At 44.2% G+C, this 22,364-nt stretch overlaps 1 protein-coding gene and 1 long non-coding RNA gene across 2 annotated transcripts in view; both read right to left on the bottom strand.

Annotated features, from left to right (window-relative positions):
• LOC132542034 (uncharacterized) overlaps positions 1-22,364 on the bottom strand; it is a 460,964-nt gene that overhangs the window by 64,244 nt on the left and 374,356 nt on the right. The window lies entirely within an intron of this gene.
• Positions 1,018-22,252, bottom strand: LOC103113485 (neuferricin). The gene is made up of 4 exons (XM_007523043.3): positions 21,943-22,252; positions 12,432-12,572; positions 6,072-6,258; positions 1,018-1,867 (listed from the first exon to the last, which is right to left on the bottom strand). Exons 1-4 carry the CDS (start codon positions 22,190-22,192, stop codon positions 1,651-1,653), a joined length of 795 nt encoding a protein of 264 aa, XP_007523105.1. The 5' UTR covers positions 22,193-22,252; the 3' UTR covers positions 1,018-1,650.

Here is a 22,364-nt window from a genome sequence, read left to right as displayed (position 1 = left end):
TGGAGCAAACAGTGGGTACATGCAACTTTTTCAAAAAGCCTAGCTGGGACTGAAGAATGTGCTGTGTAGGAGAGGGCTTTATTTCTGATGTGATAAAATGAGTTTAATGCCTACTTCTAGATTAAAGAGTCAGGAGGTAGGAAGAGGTAGCACAGACAGAGGAGCCAGGCGGTCAGCACCTGGCTAAGTTCACACGTTACAGTGCCCAAGGACAAAGGCTCAAGCCCCTGGTCCCCCTGCTGGGGGCAGGCTTCATGACTGCTGGGGACAGGCTTCATGACTGGTGAAGCAGGATTGCAACTGTCTGTTTCTCTCCCTATTTCCGACTGGTGAAGCAGGACTGCAGCTGTCTGTTTCTCTCCCTATTTCCACCTACCTTCTCAATTTCTCTCTGCCTCTATCCAATAATAAATAAAATATATATTTAAAAAGAGCACATAAAGGGCAGATGAGGAAGATCCTGGAGTAGTAAAAGATGTAGAACAGGGTCCAGGTATAAGGAATAGCCAAGACTGACAGGGAATAGCCAATGAATCTGACATGCTAGCAAGACATAGTGAAAGAGAAAAGGAGAGTAAGAAAGGATAAGAGTTTAGAAAATCAGTGAAAGGGCTTGAGGAAAGGAGATAAAGGATAAAAGCTTTGGAGGGAAGACTACTAGTCTATAACTGAACCAGCTTTCATTTCTTTATGAAACAGAACACTCGACCCTAACTCACTGAGAATTCAAGAGGTAATAGGCATGGGATTGGTCATGTGTAGAGATTACAAATGGTGTTAGAGATAAAAAAACCACTGGGAAATTGACAAGTCCAGTCACTATTGATGCCGCTGGTACTGACATTTCCACCCTGCCCAAACTTTGATGTTATGCTAACCAGTTATTTTGCTAGAACTGTGAAACTACTGTTAGCTCAAAAGGCAGAGTCTCCCTTTGGATATAGAGCACTTTTGGTTTAAATGTTTTCAAAGAGAAACAGCATCCTTATTTGAAATAACTGCTTTTTCAAAAGCATCTAGATTCACTGCTTCCATGTAGGCATAAATTTATTGTCATCTCTCGTTGTTTTGGCCCAACTCAAATCGACTCAGTGTGGCTTCAGGTTCTAAATTCAAATTGCCTTAGATGGAGATCTTACATATAAAAACTGTTGTAAAAGCCAGGAGTCACAAGTTAGGCCACGGGGAACCTGGAACAGTTACGGTGTTTACTTATATGGCTTTTCTAGACGTGCCTGCTTGTTCTGAATTAGAAAGGGATTGTGTAGTCCCTTTCTGCCAGTGTCCCTGATGCACTGACAAGTTAGGGCCCAGGTTTCACCTCATCTGAGCAACCTGAAAATCCAAGAGGAGGAAGCTGTTAGAGCTCAAAGCTCTTTGCTTGTCTGAGTTAGTCATATTTAAGCCTACTAATATCTGAGGGCTCTGAGGGAGGCTAGCAAATGGATCTAGGGAAATAGTGGCAAAAACTGACAAATACGAGGTAGGTTGCCATTTCACCAGAATGGTGAACCCACAGTGAGGGGGGCACGAGTATAACCAAAGTCCTTCCAGGCCCTGCTACTTCAAGTCAGGAGCCATCACAGGGCAAAATTGAGGGCCTAGTAGCAGGGTTCTTCTCTTTGTGTCCTCCACACGTAGAGCACGTGTTTAGGGTGAGGAGAAGCACGTGACAGCTCGGGGCGAACAATCTGCATATTCCCTCAAGTTGGGGTGGTCCAAGTCTCCGCGATTTCTTTGTGTAGGGTCGCCTGGCTTCTGGTCACTAGGGGGCCCCGTTGTTTTCACACATACGCAGTGGGACTCCTCGGTACCTGGCTTATAGAGCTTCCTGGGGACGCCGATCCAGTCTCTGTCCACACCTCCACTAAGGACAGAAGGAAAGAGGAATTCGTAAAAGCATGAACCCACGAGTCTCTCTGGGAGGGGAGAGGAGAAAGCAGTGAGTCAGCCTGTATGAACAGTAGGAGTCATTCCACTTCGCTCCCCACTGTGCTACTTTCCCAGGCTGGTGGTCTACAGTGGCAGCCCCTGGACTTTCACATTCCCTCCTAACTGGCTTCAGCTTCTGCCAGCAGCAGAGTGCACGCACTGTATTCTCCTAGTCAGTCCCTGCCTTCCTAGAAGGTGGCACCACTCCCCTGCACTGGTGGCAACAGCTGTGACAGGATTTCCCCCAACTAGTCTATGAGCTTCTCAGAAGCAGTGTCTGGGTTTGGTACTTTTCTTCCTTCTCTACTAGATCCCAGGCAGGGAGGTCTAGGGACTCTGAGTGGGGCCAGGCAGCTGAAGCAGCCACCGAGGCCCTGATGGCTCGGCTTTGGCTGGGAGGCTTTTTCATAGGGTGCAGTTGCAGACTGTCATGCCTCTTAACACAGGCCCAGTCCTTGAAGTTGCCAGACTTCTGAGATGGAGGCTCAGACACTGGCCCAACATAACCTGACATAAGCTCCTACCCTGGGCCGGAGGACCTGTTAGGATACTGAGCTATATTTCCTGTAGATTCATAAGTCTTGCAAAAGGTACACAAGATCCTTGGAATGGATGTTCCATACACATTCCAGTACAGGAGAACAAGATTATTGCTGTCTGAGGAACCCTTGCGACTCAAAACCACTCTACTAGTAGCTTATTCAAAATCATGGCTGGAGTGGTCTGGGAGGTGGTGCAGTGGATAAAGCATTGGACTTACAAGTGTGAGGCTCTGAGTTCAATCCCTGGTAGCACATGTACCAGAGTGATGCTCTGGTTTCTTTTTTCTCTCTCCTATCTCTCTAGTAAATAAACAAAATATTTAAAATGATAAAAAACAAAAACAGCTGGACACTTCCTTTTAGTCAGCCATCTCATGATGAGTGATCCTTCCTGCACTCCTGGCCCGTCTTCAGGACTTCTTGTCCCAGTCTAATGGGAGATACATACGTGTAAGCAGAAAACAGTGAGCTGGGCTATGATACAACAGATAGGACCAAGCTGGTGGTGGGAGAGCTTTTGAGAAAGAACATAACAGCTCAGTTACGAAGCAAAGGTGAGGGCTATGGTGAGAGGAAGGGAGGCTCTCTCTGCCTGGGCTAAGTCAAGCATCTGGAAGCACACAGGTCAGAGTGTAGCAACAAACACATGTGCACTGTCCCATGATTCCATGTGCACTGTCCCAGACTCAATGCCTGGCACCACCAATAGTCAAGAGTAGCAGTGCTCTGGTCAATACACAGATAAATAAAAATAAGGGCCAGAGTGGTCATGCACCTGGTTGAGTGCCTATCTTTTTATTATTATTATTATTTTTTAAAAATATTCCCTTTTGTTGCCATTGTTCTTTTATTGTTATTGTTATTGTTATTATTGTTGTTGTTATTGATATCATCATCATTGTATAGGACAGAAAGAAATTGAGAGAGGAGGGGAAGACAGAGAGGGGGAGAGAAAGATAGACATCTGCAGACCTGCTTCACCACTTGTGAAGTGACTCCCCTGCAGGTGGGGAGCTGGGGGCTCGAACTGCGATCCTTAGGCCGGTCCTTGCACTTTGCGTCACCTGGGCGCTTTGCATCACCACTGTGCTACTGCCCGACTCCCTTTTTTTTAATTTTATTTATTCATGAGAAATGATAGGTGAGAGAGGCAAACGCTAGAAGAAGAAGAATAGGTGAGAGAAGGAACCGGACATGACTCTGGTACATGAACTCAGGACGTCATGCTTGAAAGTCCAATGCCTTATCCATTGCACCACCTCCCAGAACACAGAAACTCTTTTTTTTCCAGATACCTGATCAGCTCTGGTTTATGGTGGTGCTGGGGGATTAAACCTGGGACCTTGAAGCCTCAGGTATAATAATCACTTTGCATAACCATTACGCTGTCTTCCCAGCCCCAGTGCACATCTTATAATGTGCAAGGGCCCAGGTTCAAGCCTCCAGTCCCCACTTGCAGGGGAGAAGCTTTGGAGTGGTGAAACAATGCTGCAGGTGTTTTTCTCTCTCCTTATCTCCCCTTTTCCTCTCAATTTAGCTCTGTCTCTATCCAATAAATAATAAGGGCCAGGGATATAAAGTCATGGCAGTGCATCAGACTTGCATGCCTGAGGCCACAGGGGACTCTGATTCAACTTCCAACACCACCATGTGCCAGAGTTGAGCAGTGCTTTTGTCTCTTTCATATACTCACTCATTACATAATACACATAAATCTTTAAAAAATAAAAGCTCACATGCTTCCAGATATCCCCCTACTGGAGAAAGCATACCTCTGCCACACCAACTGCACTCAGGCTGTGTCCCATCAACACCCACTTTTGTTGTGCAGTGAGCAGAACAAGTTCTTAGAACTTACTCCACCCCCTTGTGGAGACTTGACACTGGACAAGTTGTGTCACTGCAAAAGTTGTGTACAGATGCTTTTATTTGTGGATTGTTTTTTTCCTGCTCTCTCTGCCCCTGCTCTACCTGGATTAAGGTGGAAGAGCTGTGTAATGGAGACACAGTGGCTAAACCTAAACAGAGCCACCAGCTTTGTCTATTTACTATCATTCCATAAAAGAACAGCTTCAGAAAGAGCAATGATTATGATCTCTAGCCATAGAAAAGGCAGATTTACTTGGCTAAATACTTTGGAAGTGGCCCTTCTCAAATTAGCTCATGACAAGGTTTCCCTGCCCCTCTGTGAGAGCTAAGGGCCTTTGAGACCTAATGCCCTTGAGGCTGGATGCCCCACTGGAGAAAGCAGGTTTGCAGTTTCTGCCTTCAACTTTCCCTTTACCAGAATTAAAGGGGACTTGAGGGGCTCAAGCTGCATTAGAGCTCAGTCGGGCCAGATCATCTTAAAGCAGGATTTTTTTCCCCCTTGGAGCATCTCCAAACCAACCTGGAATAATCCCCAGAGCATTTATTCATTCTAATATTCACTTCCTTTGTTCAGAAAAAGGCTTCTCTGTGTAGTTCATACTTACTAAAATCACTCCAAGTCTGTAGGATTTTCAAGATGCCACTTCCAGGGCATCACTGTAAGTGCCCTTGTACATCCCTAGCTCCTGTGGGCACTGCTGATTTGTACTGACAAGCAGGAAACTCGGCTCCTTGGGTGGATAAATGGGCCACAGAGAGCAAGAACTAGTATTTGTGCCTTCTTGATCCCAGAGGTTCTTCAGCAAGGTCTTTAGGGAATGAGAAAACAAAAAGAAAAAAACAAACAAAAAAAAAACACCCACCTACCACAAGTCTCAGCCCTAATATTCTCATTTAATTACCTAAAGTGAGATTCCACCATTCATAATGTTTCTTTTCTTTTAAGAATTTATTTATTTGGGAGTCAGGCAGTAGTGTAGCGGGTTAAGCACAGGTGGCGCAAAGCGCAAGGACCAGCATAAAGAACCTGGTTTGAGCCCCCAGCTTCCCACTTGCAGGGGAGTCGCTCCTCAAGTGGTGAAGCAGGTCTGCAAGTGTCTGTCTTTCTCTCCCCGTCTTTCCCTCTTCTCTCCATTTCTCTCTGTCCTATTCAACAACGATGACATCAATAACAACAACAATAAAACTACAACAATAAAACAAGGGCAACAAAAGGGAATAAAGAAAGAAAGAAATAAAGAAAATTTATTCATGAGAAAGACGGGAGAATGAACTAGATATCACTCTAGTGCATGTGCTGCCGGGATTGAACTCAGGACCTCGTGGTTGAGAATCCAATGCTTTATCCACTGCACCATCTCCCAGACCACCCACCATTCATGTTTAAGATTGCTCAGATGGCGCAGTTGGTAGAGCATGGGGCTTGCATGCCTGAGGCTCCTGGTTCAATCCCTGTTCCACATGTACTAACTGCAGTGGCGTTCTGTCTTTTATTCCTCCCCCTCTCGCTTCCTCTCTCTCAACTTTACCTCATATGAAATGTATAGAATAAAAAGGAAACTCTTCAGAAAGTTTTAGGTTTTAAGGTTGAAAATCACTGCCCCAAAATACATGTGTTTTGTGGAAAAAGTTCTCCTAACAGTTAATTTATGGTTTCAACAAATAAGATAGAAAAGATGACTTTGAGTTTGATTTGGGAAGGACAGAAAGGAGCAGAAGCTTATTTACCTCTTTTGGGAACACCAGAATCGGCTGCCCCTGGTTGAACTCCACTCAACATTGCATGGTGGAAACCTCTCCTTCTCCTTCAGTTTCTGCTTCTTTGCCTCCAAACTCTTGGTCATCATGGTTTCTACCTGGGTCAGTTCTGGAGTCGGCAGCCCATCCTCTCCGTAGAACCTTCCTATTACCTTTCCTGTGGTGACAGGGGAGCTGATGTTAGAGTAACAATAAGTAGATGCTTCTTATTTTCTTTTAGCATTTTATTCATTTATTTTTATTATTTATTGGAGACTTAAAGAAATCAAGAGGGAAGACACCTGTAGCACAGCTTCTCTGAGTGTGAAGCTTTCCCCCTGCAGGTGGGGACCAGGGGCTTGAATCTGAGTCCTTGTGCTTTGTAACATGTGCTCAAACCAGTGTGCCACCACCCAGCACCTAGATTCTTTTTCTTTTTTTAATATTTTTAACTATTTTTTATTTGGTAGGACAGAAATTGAGAAAGGCATGAAGACGGGGAGGTAGAGAGACCTACAGTACTGCTTCACCACTCATGAAGCTTCCTCCTTACAGGTGGGGAGCAAGAGATGAACAGGGTCCTGTGCATGGGAGCACATGCACTTAACCAGGGGCACCCAATTACTAGCTTCTTATTCTTAAGCAGTCGTAGGGCAATTTTCCAGGCTTTCTGATTTCAGTAGCTAGCTTGGTGCTTATAATTTATCAATATCTCAAACTGGAGGGGCTTGTGGTGCCTTCTATCCCAATTTATCTCTAGATATTACAAACGCTAGACAAAAGCAGCCCTGTCCTAATTGTAGAGCCCTTCAGTACAGAAACGATAAAATATTTCTGATTTCCAGATGCTAGCTCCCTGAGAGTGAATCACGAGTGACACATTCATTCATGCGTTACAGTGTTTGGGGCACATGGTGGGTATTCAATAAGTATTTGATGATAGTTTAGTGAATAATATTCTTTCTTTTTTAATGTTTTATTTCTTTTATTAGAAAGAGATGGGGGGGATGCCAGAACACTGCTCAGTTCTGGTTTATGGTGGTGCTGGGGACTGAACCTGGGACCTGGGAGCCTCAGGCGTGAGAGTTTTTTGCATGATCACTATGCTGTATATGCCCAGCTATAACTCATTTTTGAGCTTTTATTCAGTGTCAGCACTGTAATCATTTGTTAATTCTCACAAGTGTATGAAAGAGAACTCGCATTCGTAGGAGAGAGGCTGGGAGATTAAATAACTCTGGGAAGTCTTAAAATGCTAGTACTTGCACCTGGTCCCAAGATCCTTATCCCCCTTCCATTGTTTTCTGGTTTAGGATTTAGGTGAACAATTTAAAAAGTATCTATTTAGTGCCTAGAAACAGAAATCAAGAGGGAAATGGGGGGGGGGGGTAGAGGAAAAAGAGACAACTGCAGCACCACTGCACTGTTCTTAAAGCTTCTACCCTAGCACATAAGGACTAGGGGCTTAAACTCAGGTCCTTGTGCACAGTAACGTGTGCTTAACCAGCTGTGCCATTTGGTGGACACTGTTAAGTGTAAACTGGTTTATTTATTTGTAGCAAAGAGTATAGATTGGGGGGTCAGTAGCGCAGCAGGTTAATGGGGGGGTCGGTCAGTAGTGCAGCAGGTTAAACGCACATGACACAAAGTTCAAGGACCGGCAGAAGGATCCCGGTTTGAACCCCCACTCCCTACCTGCAGGGGGGTTGTTTCGCAGGTGGTGAAGCAGGTCTGCAGATGTCTACTTTTCTCTCCCCCTCTGCCTTCCCCTCCTCTATTTCTCTCTATCCTATCCAACAATAACGGCAGCAATAACAAAGTGGGGGGGGGGGTGGCCTCCAGGAGCAGTGGATTTGTAGTGCAGGCACTGAGTCCCAGCAATAACCCTGGAGGCAAGAAAAAAAAAGGACATATTTCTTTAGGAAGAGAAGTACAGGGGCCTGGTGGTGGTGCACCTGGTTAAGTGTACACATTACAGTGCACAAGGACCCAGGCTCAAGTTCCCTGTCTCCACCTGCAGGAGGAAAGCTTCATGAGTGGTGAAGCAGGGCTGCAGATGTCTCTCTGTCTCTCTCCATCTCTATCCCTCTCCCCTCTATATTTCTCTCTGTATCCTTATGCAGGTTCTTGCACTTTGCGCCACCTGCGCTTAACTCACTGCGCTACCACTCACCTCCCCAATAAAAATGTTTTTAAAAAAGAACTTGCGCGAGTTGGGCGGTAGCGCAGTGATTAAGTGCAGGTGGCGCAAAGCACAAGGACCGGCATAAGGGTCTCGGTTCAAGCCCCCGGCTCTCACCTGCAGGGGAGTCGCTTCACAAGCGGTGAAGCAGGTCTGCAGGTGTCTATCTTTCTCTCTCCCTGTCTCCCCCTCCTCTCTCCATTTCTCTCTGTCCTATCCAACAACAAAGCATCAGTAACAACAACAATGACTACAACAATAAAACAACAAGGGCAAAAACAAAGAGAAAATAAATAAATTTTAAAAAAGAAGAAGAACTTGAAGGGCCAGATGGTGGCACACCTGGTTGAGCATACATGTTACAGTGCACAAGGACCCAGGTTCAAGTCCCCGGTCCCCACCTGCAGGGGGAAAGCTTCACGAGTGGTGAAGCAGGGCTTCAAGTATCTCTCTGTCTTTCCCTCTCTATCTCCCCCTCTCTTCTGAATTTCTCTCTGTCACTATCCAGTAAATAAAAAGAAAAAATTTTTTAAAAAAGAACTTGCAATAAAAAAAGGAAAAAAGAAATACATACCAAAGGCAAATGTGAGTTTTTTTTTTTTTTCCTCCAGGGTTATTGCTGGGCTCGGTGCCTGCACCATGAATCCACCGCTCCTGGAGGCCATTTTTCCCCCTTTTTGTTGCCCTAGTTGTCGCAGCCTCGTTGCGGTTATTATTGCCATTGTTGACGTTGCTTTGTTGTTGGATAGGACAGAGAGAAATGGAGAGAGGAGGGGAAGACAGAGAGAGAGGGGAGAGAAAGATAGACACTTGCAGACCTGCTTCACCGCCCGTGAAGCGATTCCCCTGCAGGTGGGGAGCCGGGGGCTCCAACCGGGATCCTTACGCCGGTCCCTGCGCTTTGCGCCACGTGCGCTTAACCCACTGCGCCACCGCCCGACTCCCAAAATGTGAGTTTTATCTCAAGAAAAAGCCTAAATTAAAACTGTTCTTGGAGTAGAAGATTAAAAATTAAGTAAAGAAAGAAAAGCAGGGGAGAGGGCAGGAGGTCCCAAATTCAGTCCCTAGCATTAAATATGCCAGAGTGATACTCTGGTTCCTCTCTCTCTCTTTTTCTCCTTTTACCTCTCCTTCACTCTACTCTCTCAATGGTAAGAATAGATCTTTAAAGAAAAGGACACATATTTGTCAGAGTGTGGGCTTGACTTAAAGGAAAGCCTAAAATGGCTTTATTTTAAAATCCCTGTCAGAATTTCCTTTTAAGATTTGATTTATTTATTCATGAGAAAAATAGGAGGAGACAGAGAAAGAAATACAGCACTTTGGTACATGTGCTGCAGGGGCTTGAACTCAGGACCTCATGCTTGAGAGTCCAATGCTCTATCTACTGTGCCACCTCCTGGACGACCCTGTCAAAATTCTTTAAAATTTTATTTATTTATTTATTTTTGGGTAGAGGCAGAAAGTGAGAGGAGAGGAGGGGTAGGGGCGAAGAAGCGACCTACAACAGTATTTCAGTGTTGTGAAGCTTCTCCCTTGCGGGTGGGGACTGGGAGTTTGAACCTGGGTCCTTGCACACTGTAATGTCCACTCAGTCAAAAAAATACTCTAATTCTGTCCATTCCATTTCCATGGCTACCATCCTTCTAAACTATGGGCTAGGGTCAAAGAGCTATCCCACTGATAGGGCATGTGTCTCTTCATGTACCATTACCCAGGTCTGAGCCCCCCAGCACATGTGTCACTGAACCATAGGGAACCCATGGATATTGAAGCAGTGTTCTAATGTTTCCTTTGCACTCGATCTGAGGTAAAGAGAATTAAAAGATTGGTCTGGGAGTGGCTGAATCATGCATTCATGAGGCACCAGTACTGCAAAAAAAAAGTTTTAATTTAATTTAAAAATTAGGCCAGAGAGGTGGAATGGCAGTAGAGTGCATACATGAAGCCCTGGGTTTGATCTCCAGCACTGTATACACAAACTAAATCAAAAGCAGACATTCGGAGTAGTGAGAGAAGAAAAAGAAATCTCCCAATTTGGGCCTGTTCCAATGATGATGTAACACCAGTGTTTCTCAGGAAAATTCAAGTGGGGCTATAGACTGATGAGAAAACAGGCACTAACCACCCCAGTGTTTGCAAAAGTAACCTAGTGTGTAGCACCTAACATGTCCTTTTTTTGGTTATCACTGTTCTGGGCCAACTTTTTCAGATAGAGAGACGGAAAGACACTACAGCACTGCAGTTTCCTCCAATATGGTGAGGGCCTGAACTTAGGTCACACACATGCAAAGCAAGCATACTGCTGAGATGAGCTATCTTGTCAATACTGCTTTAACAGGCCTCTAGGACACCAATTGGAGTCTTCCATTTAAAAGTTGCCTTCCGGTAGTCGGGTGGTGGCGCAGTGGGTTAAGCGCACGTGGCACAAAGCGCAAGGACCAGCGGAAGGATCCTGGTTCAAGCCCCCGGGCTCCCCACCTGCAGGGGAGTCACTTCAAAGGCAGTGAAGCAGGTCTGCAGGTGTCTGTCGTTCTCTCCCCCTCTCTGTCTTTCCCTCCTCTCTCCATTTCTCTCTGTCCTATCTAACAACAATGATATCAATAACTACAATGTTAAACAACAAGGGCAACAAAAGAGAAAATAAATAAATATAAAATATAAATAAATAAATAAATAAATAAATAAATGTTGCCTTCCCTCTGTATCACCTAAAGTAGCAAGTGCAGTACCCTGCATATCTGGTTTAACAAACATTCGACTTGTATAGCTTCCATCTGGGAGGCAATTCCTTCAGGATAGACACAAGCTAAGACTTCAAGTTCTTCTGAGCTGTGTTGAAGCCAGATGCCTAGAGTTCAACAAGCTAGGAAAGCTGCCCGCTCTAGCTGGCTGCTCAAGGGTAATGCAGGCTTGGGGGCAACAAAGGCCAAAAAAAATGGTCATAAAATCCTCTCCCAATTAAGAATGAGAAAAACAAGTCCCCTAAACATCTTCTGGGATTCACTGTAAGTCTAAAGATTTATTTATTTATTTATGAGAGAGTGGAGAAAGGCAGAGGAAAGAGATAGCATATCAGAGCATCACTCTGGCACATGTGATGCCAGGGATTGAACTAGGAATCTAATGCCTGAGAATCCAACACTTTAACCATTGCACCACCTCCCAGGTCACTTACTACCATTGTAAACACCAGAGTTTGAGTGGAAAACCCATGGATGGTGGCTTTGGAGGTGGCACAGTAGATAAAGTGTTAAGACTCTCAAGAGTGAGGTCCCAACTTTGGTCCCCAGCACTGTGTATGCCAGTCCGGTTCTTTCTCTTCCTCTCTCACAAATAAGTAAAAAATAAGTCTTTTTGTTTTATTTTGTTTAGTTTAACCTCCAGTTATCACTGGAGCTCGGTGCCTGTACTACGAATCCACTGCTCCTGGTGGCCATTTTTCCCGTTTTGTAATGGATAGGACAGAGAGAAGTTGAGAGAGGAGGGGAGATAGAGAGAGAGCGAGACAGACACCTGCAGACCTGCTTCACCTCAGTGCCTGCTTGTGAAGTGACCCTCCTACAGGTAGGGAGCCAGGGGCTTGAACCGGGATCCTTGAGCAGGTCCTTGAACTTCATACTATGTGTACTTAACCCAGTGTACTACTGCCTGGCCCTCAATAAATAAATCTTTGAAAAAAATATGTGTGGAGGGGAGTAGGGTGGTAGCACAGTGGGTAAAACGCAGGTGGCACAAAGCCTAAGGACCAGTGTAAGGATCCCGGTTCGAGCCCCCGGCTCCCCACCTGCAGGGGAGTTGCTTTACAGGTGGTGAAGCAGGTCTGCAGGTGTCTATCTTTCTCTCCCCGTCTGTTTTCCCTCCTCTCTCCATTTCTCTCTGTCCCATCCAACAACAACAACAACAACAACTACAACAATAAAACAACAAGGGCAACAAAAGGGAATAAATAAATTTAAAAAATTAAAAAATATATATGTGGAAAAAAATCCATGGCTTGCTTGCTTTCTTCCTTTCTTTCTCCCTTCCTTCCTTCCTTCCTTTCCCTTTAGTCCGAATCCTCAAAGGAATCTAACCCCTTTAAAAAAGTTGTAAGAACATAGCATCTAAAGGCAATCTAAAAAACAAAACTGTATACATTCTACAAACATGACCTGTGGAGTGCCTACCAACAAATTCATAATTCTTCTCATAAAATGAAAGCCAGTTTCGAAGTGTCAGCATCTCGGAATATGACAGGTCAGATACATCATCCACAAGGCCTGCTTCAGAGTAGTCTCCTGTCACAAATGCTCTGGACGCGTCTCGGCCTGCAGAAGAGACATTTTCAATAGATTACATTGTAAAGAACTGATATTATACCAGTTTCCTCGTGATCAGGGAGATACATCTGGGATAAGTGCTATGCGATTCCTCTGACCATTTCCCACTGTTTAACCTCATGGAGTTAAAGTTTATTTTTGTCTTGTTAACTGAATTGTTTTTGTTTCTTTTTGACTTATTTACTTGTTATCAGAGAATAAGAGAGTTAAGATAATTTATTTTCCGGCAGCCAAGAAGATAAAGTGTTAGACCTGAGAACAGGAGCTCCTGAATTCAGTCAGGCACCACATATGCTGGAGTGATGCCCTTATTCTCTCTCATAAATAGTAGATCTTTTTAAAAAAAGAAGAGAAAGAATCTATTTTCTGGACTGGGGAGATAGCAGATTAGCAGCACACAGAACGTATATATGAGAAGTATCAGGTTGATTGCTTCTATTAACAATAGCCAAAGCTGAGTGGTACTCGGCTTTTTAAAAAAAAAAAAAAATCTGCCCACATACCTATGAACATCTAATCTTTGACAAAGGTGCCCGGACTATTAAATGGGGAAAGCAGAGTCTCTTCAACATGTGGTGTTAGAAAAACTGGGTTGAAACATGCAGAAGAATGAAACTGAACCACTATCTTTCACCAAACACAGAAGTAAATTCCAAGTGAATCAAGGACTTGGATTTAGACCAGAAACTATCAAATACTTATAGGAAAATATTGGCAGAATTCTTTTCCATCTAAATTCTGAAGGCATCTTCAGTGATATGAACCTAGTTACAAAGAAGACAAAAACAGAAAGAAGCCAATGGGACTGCCTCAAAAGCTTCTGCACAGCAAAAGAAACCACCACCCAAACAAAAAGACTCCCATGGAGTGGGAGAAGATCTTTACATGTCATACATCAGCCAAGACGATAGTAACCAAAATTTATATGGAGCGCACCAAACTCAGCAGCAACAACAAAAACAAACAAACAAACAAACAAAAATGACCTTATCCCAAAATAGGGAGAGGATATGAACAGAATATTCTCCACAGAAGAGATCCAAAAGAATCCCAGAAAACTTCACTTTTCTTTCTTTTTTTTTTTTTTTTAAAGATTTTATTTATTTATGAGAAAGATAGGAGGACAGAAAAAGAACCAGACATCACTCTGACACATGTGCTGCCAGGGATCGAACTTGGGACCTCATGCTAAAGAATCCAAAGCCTTATCTCTGTGCCACCTCCCGGATCACAAAACTTCACTTTTCAAATAACAGTATCTTCCTATTAATAGTAAGCAAGATGTAAGGAGATTATTAATTCTATGACCTAAAATCAGAAATTGACTTTTATGCTGATAATTAAATTTATCCAATGTAATGCACATTTTTGGTTTAAAGTATTTAATGTATTAGACAATAGAAGTCTGGAGGTAGAAAGCAAAAAAAAAAAAAAAAAAAGAGATCCAAAAGGCCAACAAACATGAAAAAATGCTCCAAGTCATTGATTATCAGAGAAATGCAAATAAAGACAACAATGAGATACCACTTCACTCCTGTGAGACTGTCATACATCAGAAAAGGTAACAGTAGCAAATGCTGGAGAGGGTGTGGGGACAAGGGAACCCTCCTGCACTGCTGGTGGTAATGTAAATTGGTCCAACCCCTGTGGAGAGCAGTCTGGAAAACTCTCAGAAGGCTAGAAGTGGACCTACCCTCTGACCCTGCAATTCCTCTCCTGGGGATATATCCTAAGGAACCAAACACACCCATTCAAAAAGATCTGTGTACACCTATGTTTACAGAAGCATAATTTGTAATAGCCAAAACCTGGAAGCAACCCAAGTGTCCAACAACAGATGAATGACTAAGTTGTGGTATAAATACACAATGGAATTCTACTCAGCTATTAAAAATGGTGAATTCACCTTCTTTACCCCATATTGGATAGAGCTTGAAGGAATCATGTTAAGTGAGATGTTAGAAACAAAAAGATGAATATTGGATGGTCTCATAGACAGAAGTTGAAAAACAAAACCAGAAGGGAAAACTCTAAGCAGAACTTGGACTGGAGTTGGTGTATTGCACCAAAGTAAAAGCCTCTGGGGTGGGGGTAAGGGTTCAGGTCCTGGATCATGATGGCAGAGGAGGGCCTAGTGGGGGTTGAATTATTATGTGGAAAACTGAGAAATGTTATACTTGTACAAACTACTGTATTTTACTGTCAACTGTAAACCATTAATCCCCCAATAAAGAAATTTTTTAAAAATCTATTTTCTGAGAAACATCTGGAAACACTCAAGGAAGCCTAATCCCTCTACCTTTGTGATAGAAACTCCTGATTCTTGGACATACATTTTTTGTATATATCTCATTCTTTTTCTTTTTAAGGACTTTAAGGGGGTTGAGCGAGCGGTAGCACACCCAACAAAGTGCACAAGGACCAGCTCAAAGATTCGATTCGAGTACTTGGCTCACCTCCTGCAAGGGGAAAACTTCATGAATGGTGAAGCAGCATAATCTGTAATAGCCAAAACCTGGAAGCAACCCAAGTGCCCAACAACAGATGAGTGGCTGAGAAAGCTGTAGTAAATATACTCAGTGGAATACTACTCACTATTAAGAATAATGAACCCACCTTCTCCAACCCATCCTGGATGGAGCTAAAAGGAATCATGTTGAGATAAGTCAGAAAGAGAAAGATGAATATGGGATGATTCCACTCATAAACAGAAGTTGAGTTTGAAGAATTGCACCAAAGTAAAAAAAAAAAAAATTCTGAAGGGAGGGGGAGGGTAGATTTTCAGCTCCACTATAGGGGTGGAGGTAGGGACACAGACCTTTAGTACCAGGAATGGTGTTAATATACACTCCTATTAACTTTACAGTCTTATAAATCACTAATCAATATGAGAAGAGAAAATAAATTGAATGTCTCAAAATTTTTCATGCATAGACCCCAGTTCTGGGTATATATTCCTTCAATCTAAGCACTTAAGATTTCAAATTGGTAACATGATTGAATTTTAACAGTGGGCTTTAATTGTTGATACACTTCTAATAATGACTTTTTAAAAAATACTAAATTACCTATAATCTTAAAAGTAGGGAGACAAGAAGCAACTGGTCTTTTTTTTTTAAATATTAATTTTATTTATTTATTCCCTTTTGTTGCCCTTGTTGTGGTTATTATTGTTGTTGTCGTTGTTGGATAGGACAGAGAGAAATGGAGAGAGGAGGGGAAGACAGAGAGGAGGAGAGAAAGACACCTGCAGACCTGCTTCACCGCCTGTGAAGCGACTCCCCTGCAGGTGGGGAGCCGGGGTTGGAACCAGGATCCTTATGCCGGTCCTTGTGCTTTGCGCCACCTGCGCTTAACCCGCTGCACTACAGCCTGACTCCCCAGCAACTGGTCTTATCAGTATATATGATAAAGTTAATTGTAAGTAGCATTAAATGACATAAATCATGGTAAGGTCTTATATGGTCCAGTAAATGCTAACCATGGGATTTTCGAAGTAAACCAAATTCCCAAATAACTAGGTTATGACAATAACTATCAAGGGTGTCGGGTGGTAGTGCAGCGGGTTAAGCGCACGTGATGCAAAGCTCAAGGACCGGCTTAAGGATCCCAGTTCGAGCCCCTGGCTCCCCACCTTCAGGGGAGTTGCTTCACAGGCGGTGAAGCAGGTCTGCTGGTGTCTGTCTTTCTCTCCCTCTCTCTGTCTTCTCCTCCTCTCTCCATTTCTCTCTGTCCTATGCAACAACGATGACATCAATAACAACAACAATAATAACTACAACAATAAAACAGCAAGGGCAACAAAAGGGAACAAATTAATTAATTTTTAAAAAGCAATAACTATCTATTGCCTTCTTAAACTCTAAGACAGCAGGAACCATCTCCATTCTCTATAAAACTTGTATTTCTCCCAGTCTTGGAACTTCTGGGGCTTGGCTCATTTTCCTGCATGCTTCTCTAGATCTGTACCATTTGATACTGCATTTGCTGATCTCAACCAAAGCAATGCAACCAGTACCACCTCACCATGTTTCATTGTGGACAGTGTCCAGAAACTCCAGGCAGGGCATGTCAACCTTTCATCTCCCTTACTTTGGTGAGACCTTTCCTAGCTCATCAGACTCCTTAATTCCATTTCAGGTGATGCACTTTCTAACGAAGCCACAGAACCTAGATATAGGCCAGGGCCCATGAGATAGGCACATGTGCACATGCTAGGGATAATAAGTTAGGGAAAATCTATTATACCTTAAAGTAAAAGCGCACAATAGTTTGCAGTGACTCAGTAAGTGCAGCAAGAAAGTAGAAAGACCTAAAAAAGACACCATAAAGTACTTAATCAGACAGTTTCTAATTAGACAGAGACACCCTCTTCACTGTCCTGTTTCACTTCTCTCAATCACTGTAAGGCTAACCTTGTCAGATGAAGTGACTACAAAAGTTGGATAAGGGCAAGAGACCACCACACTTTATTTATTTTCCCTTTTGTTGAACTTGTTTTTTTATTGTTGTTGTAGTTACTATTGTTGTTGTTGATGATGTCCTTGTTGTTGGATAGGACAGAGAGAAATGGAGAGAGGAAGGGAAGACAAGAGAGGGGAAGAGAAAGACAGACACCTGTAGAACTGCTTCACCGCCCATGAAGCGACTCCTCCATAGGTGGGGAGCTGGGGTCTCAAACCAGGATCCTTAAGCTGGTTCTTGAGCTTTGCATCATGTGCGCTTAACCCGCTGTGCAAGGCCCTACTCCCGACCGGCACACTAATGATGGCTCTTTTGGTCACTACCAGGCCATCTCTATTAAGGGAATCCTGGGATTCCTACACAGACATGATGGGCCTAGACCTCTTACAGATCCCTCCCTCCACCATCACTGGTCATCTCCATCAGGAACAGCATCGTGGACCCTCTTGTGGGGCTCTATAAGACCTTCCCCTCAATGTGGGTCAACATTGGTAGGGGCTGCCCCACTCTCCAAAGGCAGACTGGGTCAATACACTCTGCCACTTGAGAAAGATGGGCCCTGACATGAGTGCAGCCTAGAATGTTCCTAGCTATGACCACAGAAAAGGAGCTCAGACCTACAGGGTCGCAGAGGTTACACAGGCTCCTGTGCTGAGTATGGGCCATAGATGAGATCAATGGGGTTTATAGTTAATGGTATTTATATACTTTTCCCATAGCTGGGAGCTACTCTCTTCCCTGACCCAGCTTTCCAGTCCTATTTCCAAGTCTGACACCATGTCCTCAGACAGTAGTACCTTTAGCCCTCCTGCATGTTAGCTGTCGGGCTCAAGAAAAAATTAGTAAAGTCACGGGCCCCTTGGAATATACCTAAAATAGGCTTCCTAGCTTTTTCCAGAATGGAGACCCCAAATCTCATCTACTCTACTCTTAACTTTGGGATCCTGATTATTAAACAAGTTGTTCTGCTTTATACCTTAATGCTTTTAAGCCATCAAGTTGCAAATGCTACCATGATGCCAACCTGACTTTCCTGGGCAGACAAACTCACCAATGTGTCCTGGAACCTCATGTCTCTAGAGCCCTGCCCCGCTAGGGAAAGATAGAAACAGCCTGGGAGTATAGGCCAACCTGCCAAAGCCCATGTCCAATGAAGAAGCAATTACAGCAGCCAGACCTTCCTCCTTCTGTGCTCCATAATGATCCTGGGTCCATACTCCCACAGGGATAAAGAATAGGAAAGCTTCCAATGGAGGGGATGGGTCTTACAACTCTGGTGGTGGGAATTGTGTGGAATTGTACCCTTCTTATCCAACAGACTTGTCGGTCACAATTAAGTTAATAAGAAAAAATAATACTAACTGAACATACATGCCAGTACACCAGGGATGCACCTTGAAAATATGCTAAGTGGGAGTCGGGCATAGTGCAGCAGGTTAAGCGCACATGGCATGAAGCGCAGGGACCTGTGTAAGGATCCCGGTTCGAGCCCTGGACTCCCCACCTGCAGGGGAGTCGCTTCACGGGCAGTGAAGCAGGTCTGCAGGTGTCTATCTTTCTCTCTTCGTCTGTCTTCCCTTCCTCTCTCCCATTCATCTCTGTCCTGTCTAACAACAACAGCATCAATAACAACAATAATAAGTAACAACAACAATAAAAAAGGGCAACAAAAGGGAAAATAAATAAATACTTAAAATTAAAAAAAAAAAAAAGAACATATGCTAAGGGAAAGAAGCCAGACACAAAAGGCCACATGTACGGTTACACTTACAATGCCCAGAAAGGGGAAATCCTTTTGATTGCATGTGCATCCAGTCTCATACATGCTCAGCTTTGCCATTCCTTGACTGCTTTTCTTTCAGACAAAAAAGAGTCCACAGAAACGATATTTCCTTCAGTGCTGTGGCACTCCCATTTAGAGACTCAGACCTGGACCATGAGCATAGTATAGCACTTGCCCTACTGGTAAGCTATCTCTCTGGACCCAGAGGAACTCTTTCAAGACAGAAACGTCATTGACGGTTGCTAGCAGCCTCGGAGGTGACACACTGGATAAAGCATTAGTAGATTTTTTAATGTTTATCTTTTTAAAAAATGCATTTATTATTGGAGAGAGACAGAAATAGAGAGGAGAGGGAGATATAAAGAGGGAGAGACAGAGAGACACCTGTAGCTCTGCTTCACGACTTGTGAAGCTTTCCCCCTGCCGGTGGGGACCAGGGAGAAGCCTGAACCTAGGTCCTTGTGCATTATACTGTGTGCACTTAACCAGGTGCACCACTGCCTAGCCCTGTTAGTAGATTCTTGTAATGTGCACTCTACCAGGTGTGCCACCACCCAGCCTCTAGTTGCATTAGGAAACTTTTTAAAAACAGTATTTATTCCCTTTTGTTGCTCTTGTATTTTTTTTATTGTTGTAGTTATTGTTGTTGTTATTGATGTTGGATGGGATAGAGAGAAATGAGAGGGGAAGACAGAGAGGGGGAAAGATAGACACCTGCAGACCTGCTTCACTGCCTGTGAAGTGACCCCTCTGCAGGTGGGGAGCCGGAGGCTCGAATCAGGATCCTTATGTCAGTCCTTGCACTTTTCGCCACCTGTGTTTTAATCTGCTGCGCTACCACCCAACTCCCTGAATTAGTAGACTTTTAAACATGCATGAGGTCTAGAGTTTGTTGCCCCACATTGCATGTTCTAGTATGAGGCTCTGGTCCTCTCTCCTGCCCCATTAATAAAGAAACCGTTTTTTTCTTTTTTAAATTACTGATTGCTAGGAACTGAGGAGCAGGAAGGAAAGGGGCATGTATACTAATGAATAAAGGGTTACTTCTGTGGTGATGAAAGTGTTTTTTGATATTCTCTAAAAAACCACTCGTGGTCCGGGAGGTGGCGCAGTGGATGTAGCGTTGGACTCTCAAGCATGAGGTCCTGAGTTCAATCCCCGACAGCACGTGTACCAGAGTGATGTCTGGTTCTTTCTCTCTTTTCTTATCACTTCTCATGAATAAATAAAATATTAAAAAAAACAACAACACTGAATTGTGTCTTTTAAGGGAAGGATTTTGTATTTTGTAAACAGTAAGTTGAAAAAAACTGGTAAAAATATTAAATGAAAAAATAACTGAGGGGGCCAGGTGTGGTGCACCTGGTCAAGCGCACACGTTACAATGTGCAAGGATCCAGGTTCAAGGCCCTGGCCCCTTCCTACAGGGGAAATGCTTCGCGAGTGGTGAAGCAGGACTGCAGGTGTATCTTCTATCTCCCCCTTCTTGATTTCTGGCTGTCTCTATCCAATAAATAAATAGATGAAATAATAAATGAGTATTATCTGCTTCCCGACTAGACTGGGTAGTGGGAGCATGTTATAGACATCTCATACTACTCAGCACCTAGCACAAGGCAAGCTTACATGGTAGTGGACAATAAACAGATGTTGGATGAATACTAGGCACAAAGGAACTTTGTAGACAGTAGAGCACAATGGAAAAAGAAAAACCCTATACATGGAGCATTTATGCTCACACTTGTGCATTCACCTGGCAGGTAAAACAAAACAAAAATCCTTTTGATTCCTGCCCCAGACCATTTTCACACTCTCTGTGTGGGCACAGCTAAGCTGCCTCTTCTGATAAGACTGTTGAGGAGCTTGGCAACACCACTGAACTTAATTCCTTCCCTATTTAGCTTTGTGATGTCTTGCAGAAGACTTGGCAAGTGACACATATTCAAGGGCCAGATGCAGATTCCTCAGTCCCCCCTAAGATAATGACAAGCAGAGATGCATATTTAATATTAGTCAAACCACCCGCCTTAAGCTTGCATGGTATTTGGTTTCTCTTTTAGTCTGTGTGCAGGAGATGGTAAGGCATCATCTCTGAAGGTAACAGATCAGGTCCTAGTCCAGTCCTTCAGCACTTAGTTGTGAAGGCTTTAGACAAATCACATGCTTCAGCTGTAAAATATGGACAGCAGAATAAATGTTGGAAGACGTTCTTTGGGGCCTAGTATATGCACAGCTATGTTCCAAGTACTGAAAGACTTTAAAGGTGACCACACTTCTAGTCTGCATGATAACCTTAAGCTCTTTCAGACAGGCAGACAAATAGTTATACTAGATGTAAGAATAACTCCAACTAGAGCTGGGGAGACAGTATATTGGTTATGCAAACACCTTTTTTTTTTTTTGCAAAATATTTTCATACCTGAGGCTTCTAGGCTCCAGGTTCGATTCGTGGCACCACCAAAAGCCAGAATTGAGCAGTGCTCTGGTTTGTCTCTCTGTATATCTCTTTCTCAATAAAACATAAAAAAATAAAATAAACTCATACTAAATAACACTGCTTTAGGGGAAACAAGGGGTGAGGATAGGGGCAGAAAAGCTATTTCAGATTGGGGTTAATTAAAAGAGATGGCTGGAATAGAAAAGGGAAGACATAGATGAGCTATAAATGGAAAAAAAAAAAACGACAACTTTAATTCCACGAAGACGGTTATAAGAAGACTTATTTTGAAGAGGACGTGGAGCAATTGCAGCTCTAACTGGAATCGGGCCTCACATAATTCATGTATCTCAGTGGCTCTGAGAACCACGCAGTCTGGCACAAAAGCAGGACTCCCAGAGCTTCTGACAGTGAGTAATAGGGGAAGACAAGAGGAGGGGGGAGTGTTTCTCTCGGACCCGCGTCATGCACAACACTGGGGAATGACAGCGGGTGACAGAGGCCGGCAAATCTGGCTTTAATCGCGCGTGTCACACAGAGACAAGAAGGATGCTGAGCCCAGCCCCCCAACACTGGGCCGATCAACCGCGGCGGGGAATGAATGAACGAACGACGCCAGGGTGGCTGCCGGGCAGCATCGGAGCAGAAAAGGGCGTGAGCCGCCTCGCTAATACCTGCGAAGCCGCTATAGTGGGCCCCGGGCTCGTAGTGCCGTCGGCCCGAGGACACGTCGAAGACGCGGCCGAGCAACGCCAAGTAGAGGCCCGGGTCCCTCGGGCCGCCGCGGTAGCGGGCCAGCTCCTCGGGTATGAAAACGCGGATGTCAGCGTGGGGATTCCACCAGCCCAACAGCCGTGCCGCCATCGCTGCCGCCGCCGCCACGGCCAGGCTCAGCAAGAGCCAACGCCTGTCGAGCTTCCGCATTTAGACAGCCTCACCCCGTCAGACCTTCCGAAGCTGCCCCCTCCCAGTCCACAACCAAGATGGCGCAGACGCAGTCCGTGACGTCACAGGCGCGACGCTCGCGATCTCCCCTCCCCCCAACACTAGTCCGCTTATCATTAAGGGGACAAGGGAAGACTGAACGGGGAAAAGG

This window comes from Erinaceus europaeus, chromosome 12 (assembly GCF_950295315.1).
Source record: "Erinaceus europaeus chromosome 12, mEriEur2.1, whole genome shotgun sequence".
Lineage (NCBI taxonomy): Eukaryota > Metazoa > Chordata > Mammalia > Eulipotyphla > Erinaceidae > Erinaceus > Erinaceus europaeus.
This window is presented reverse-complemented; position numbering and strand designations above follow the sequence as displayed.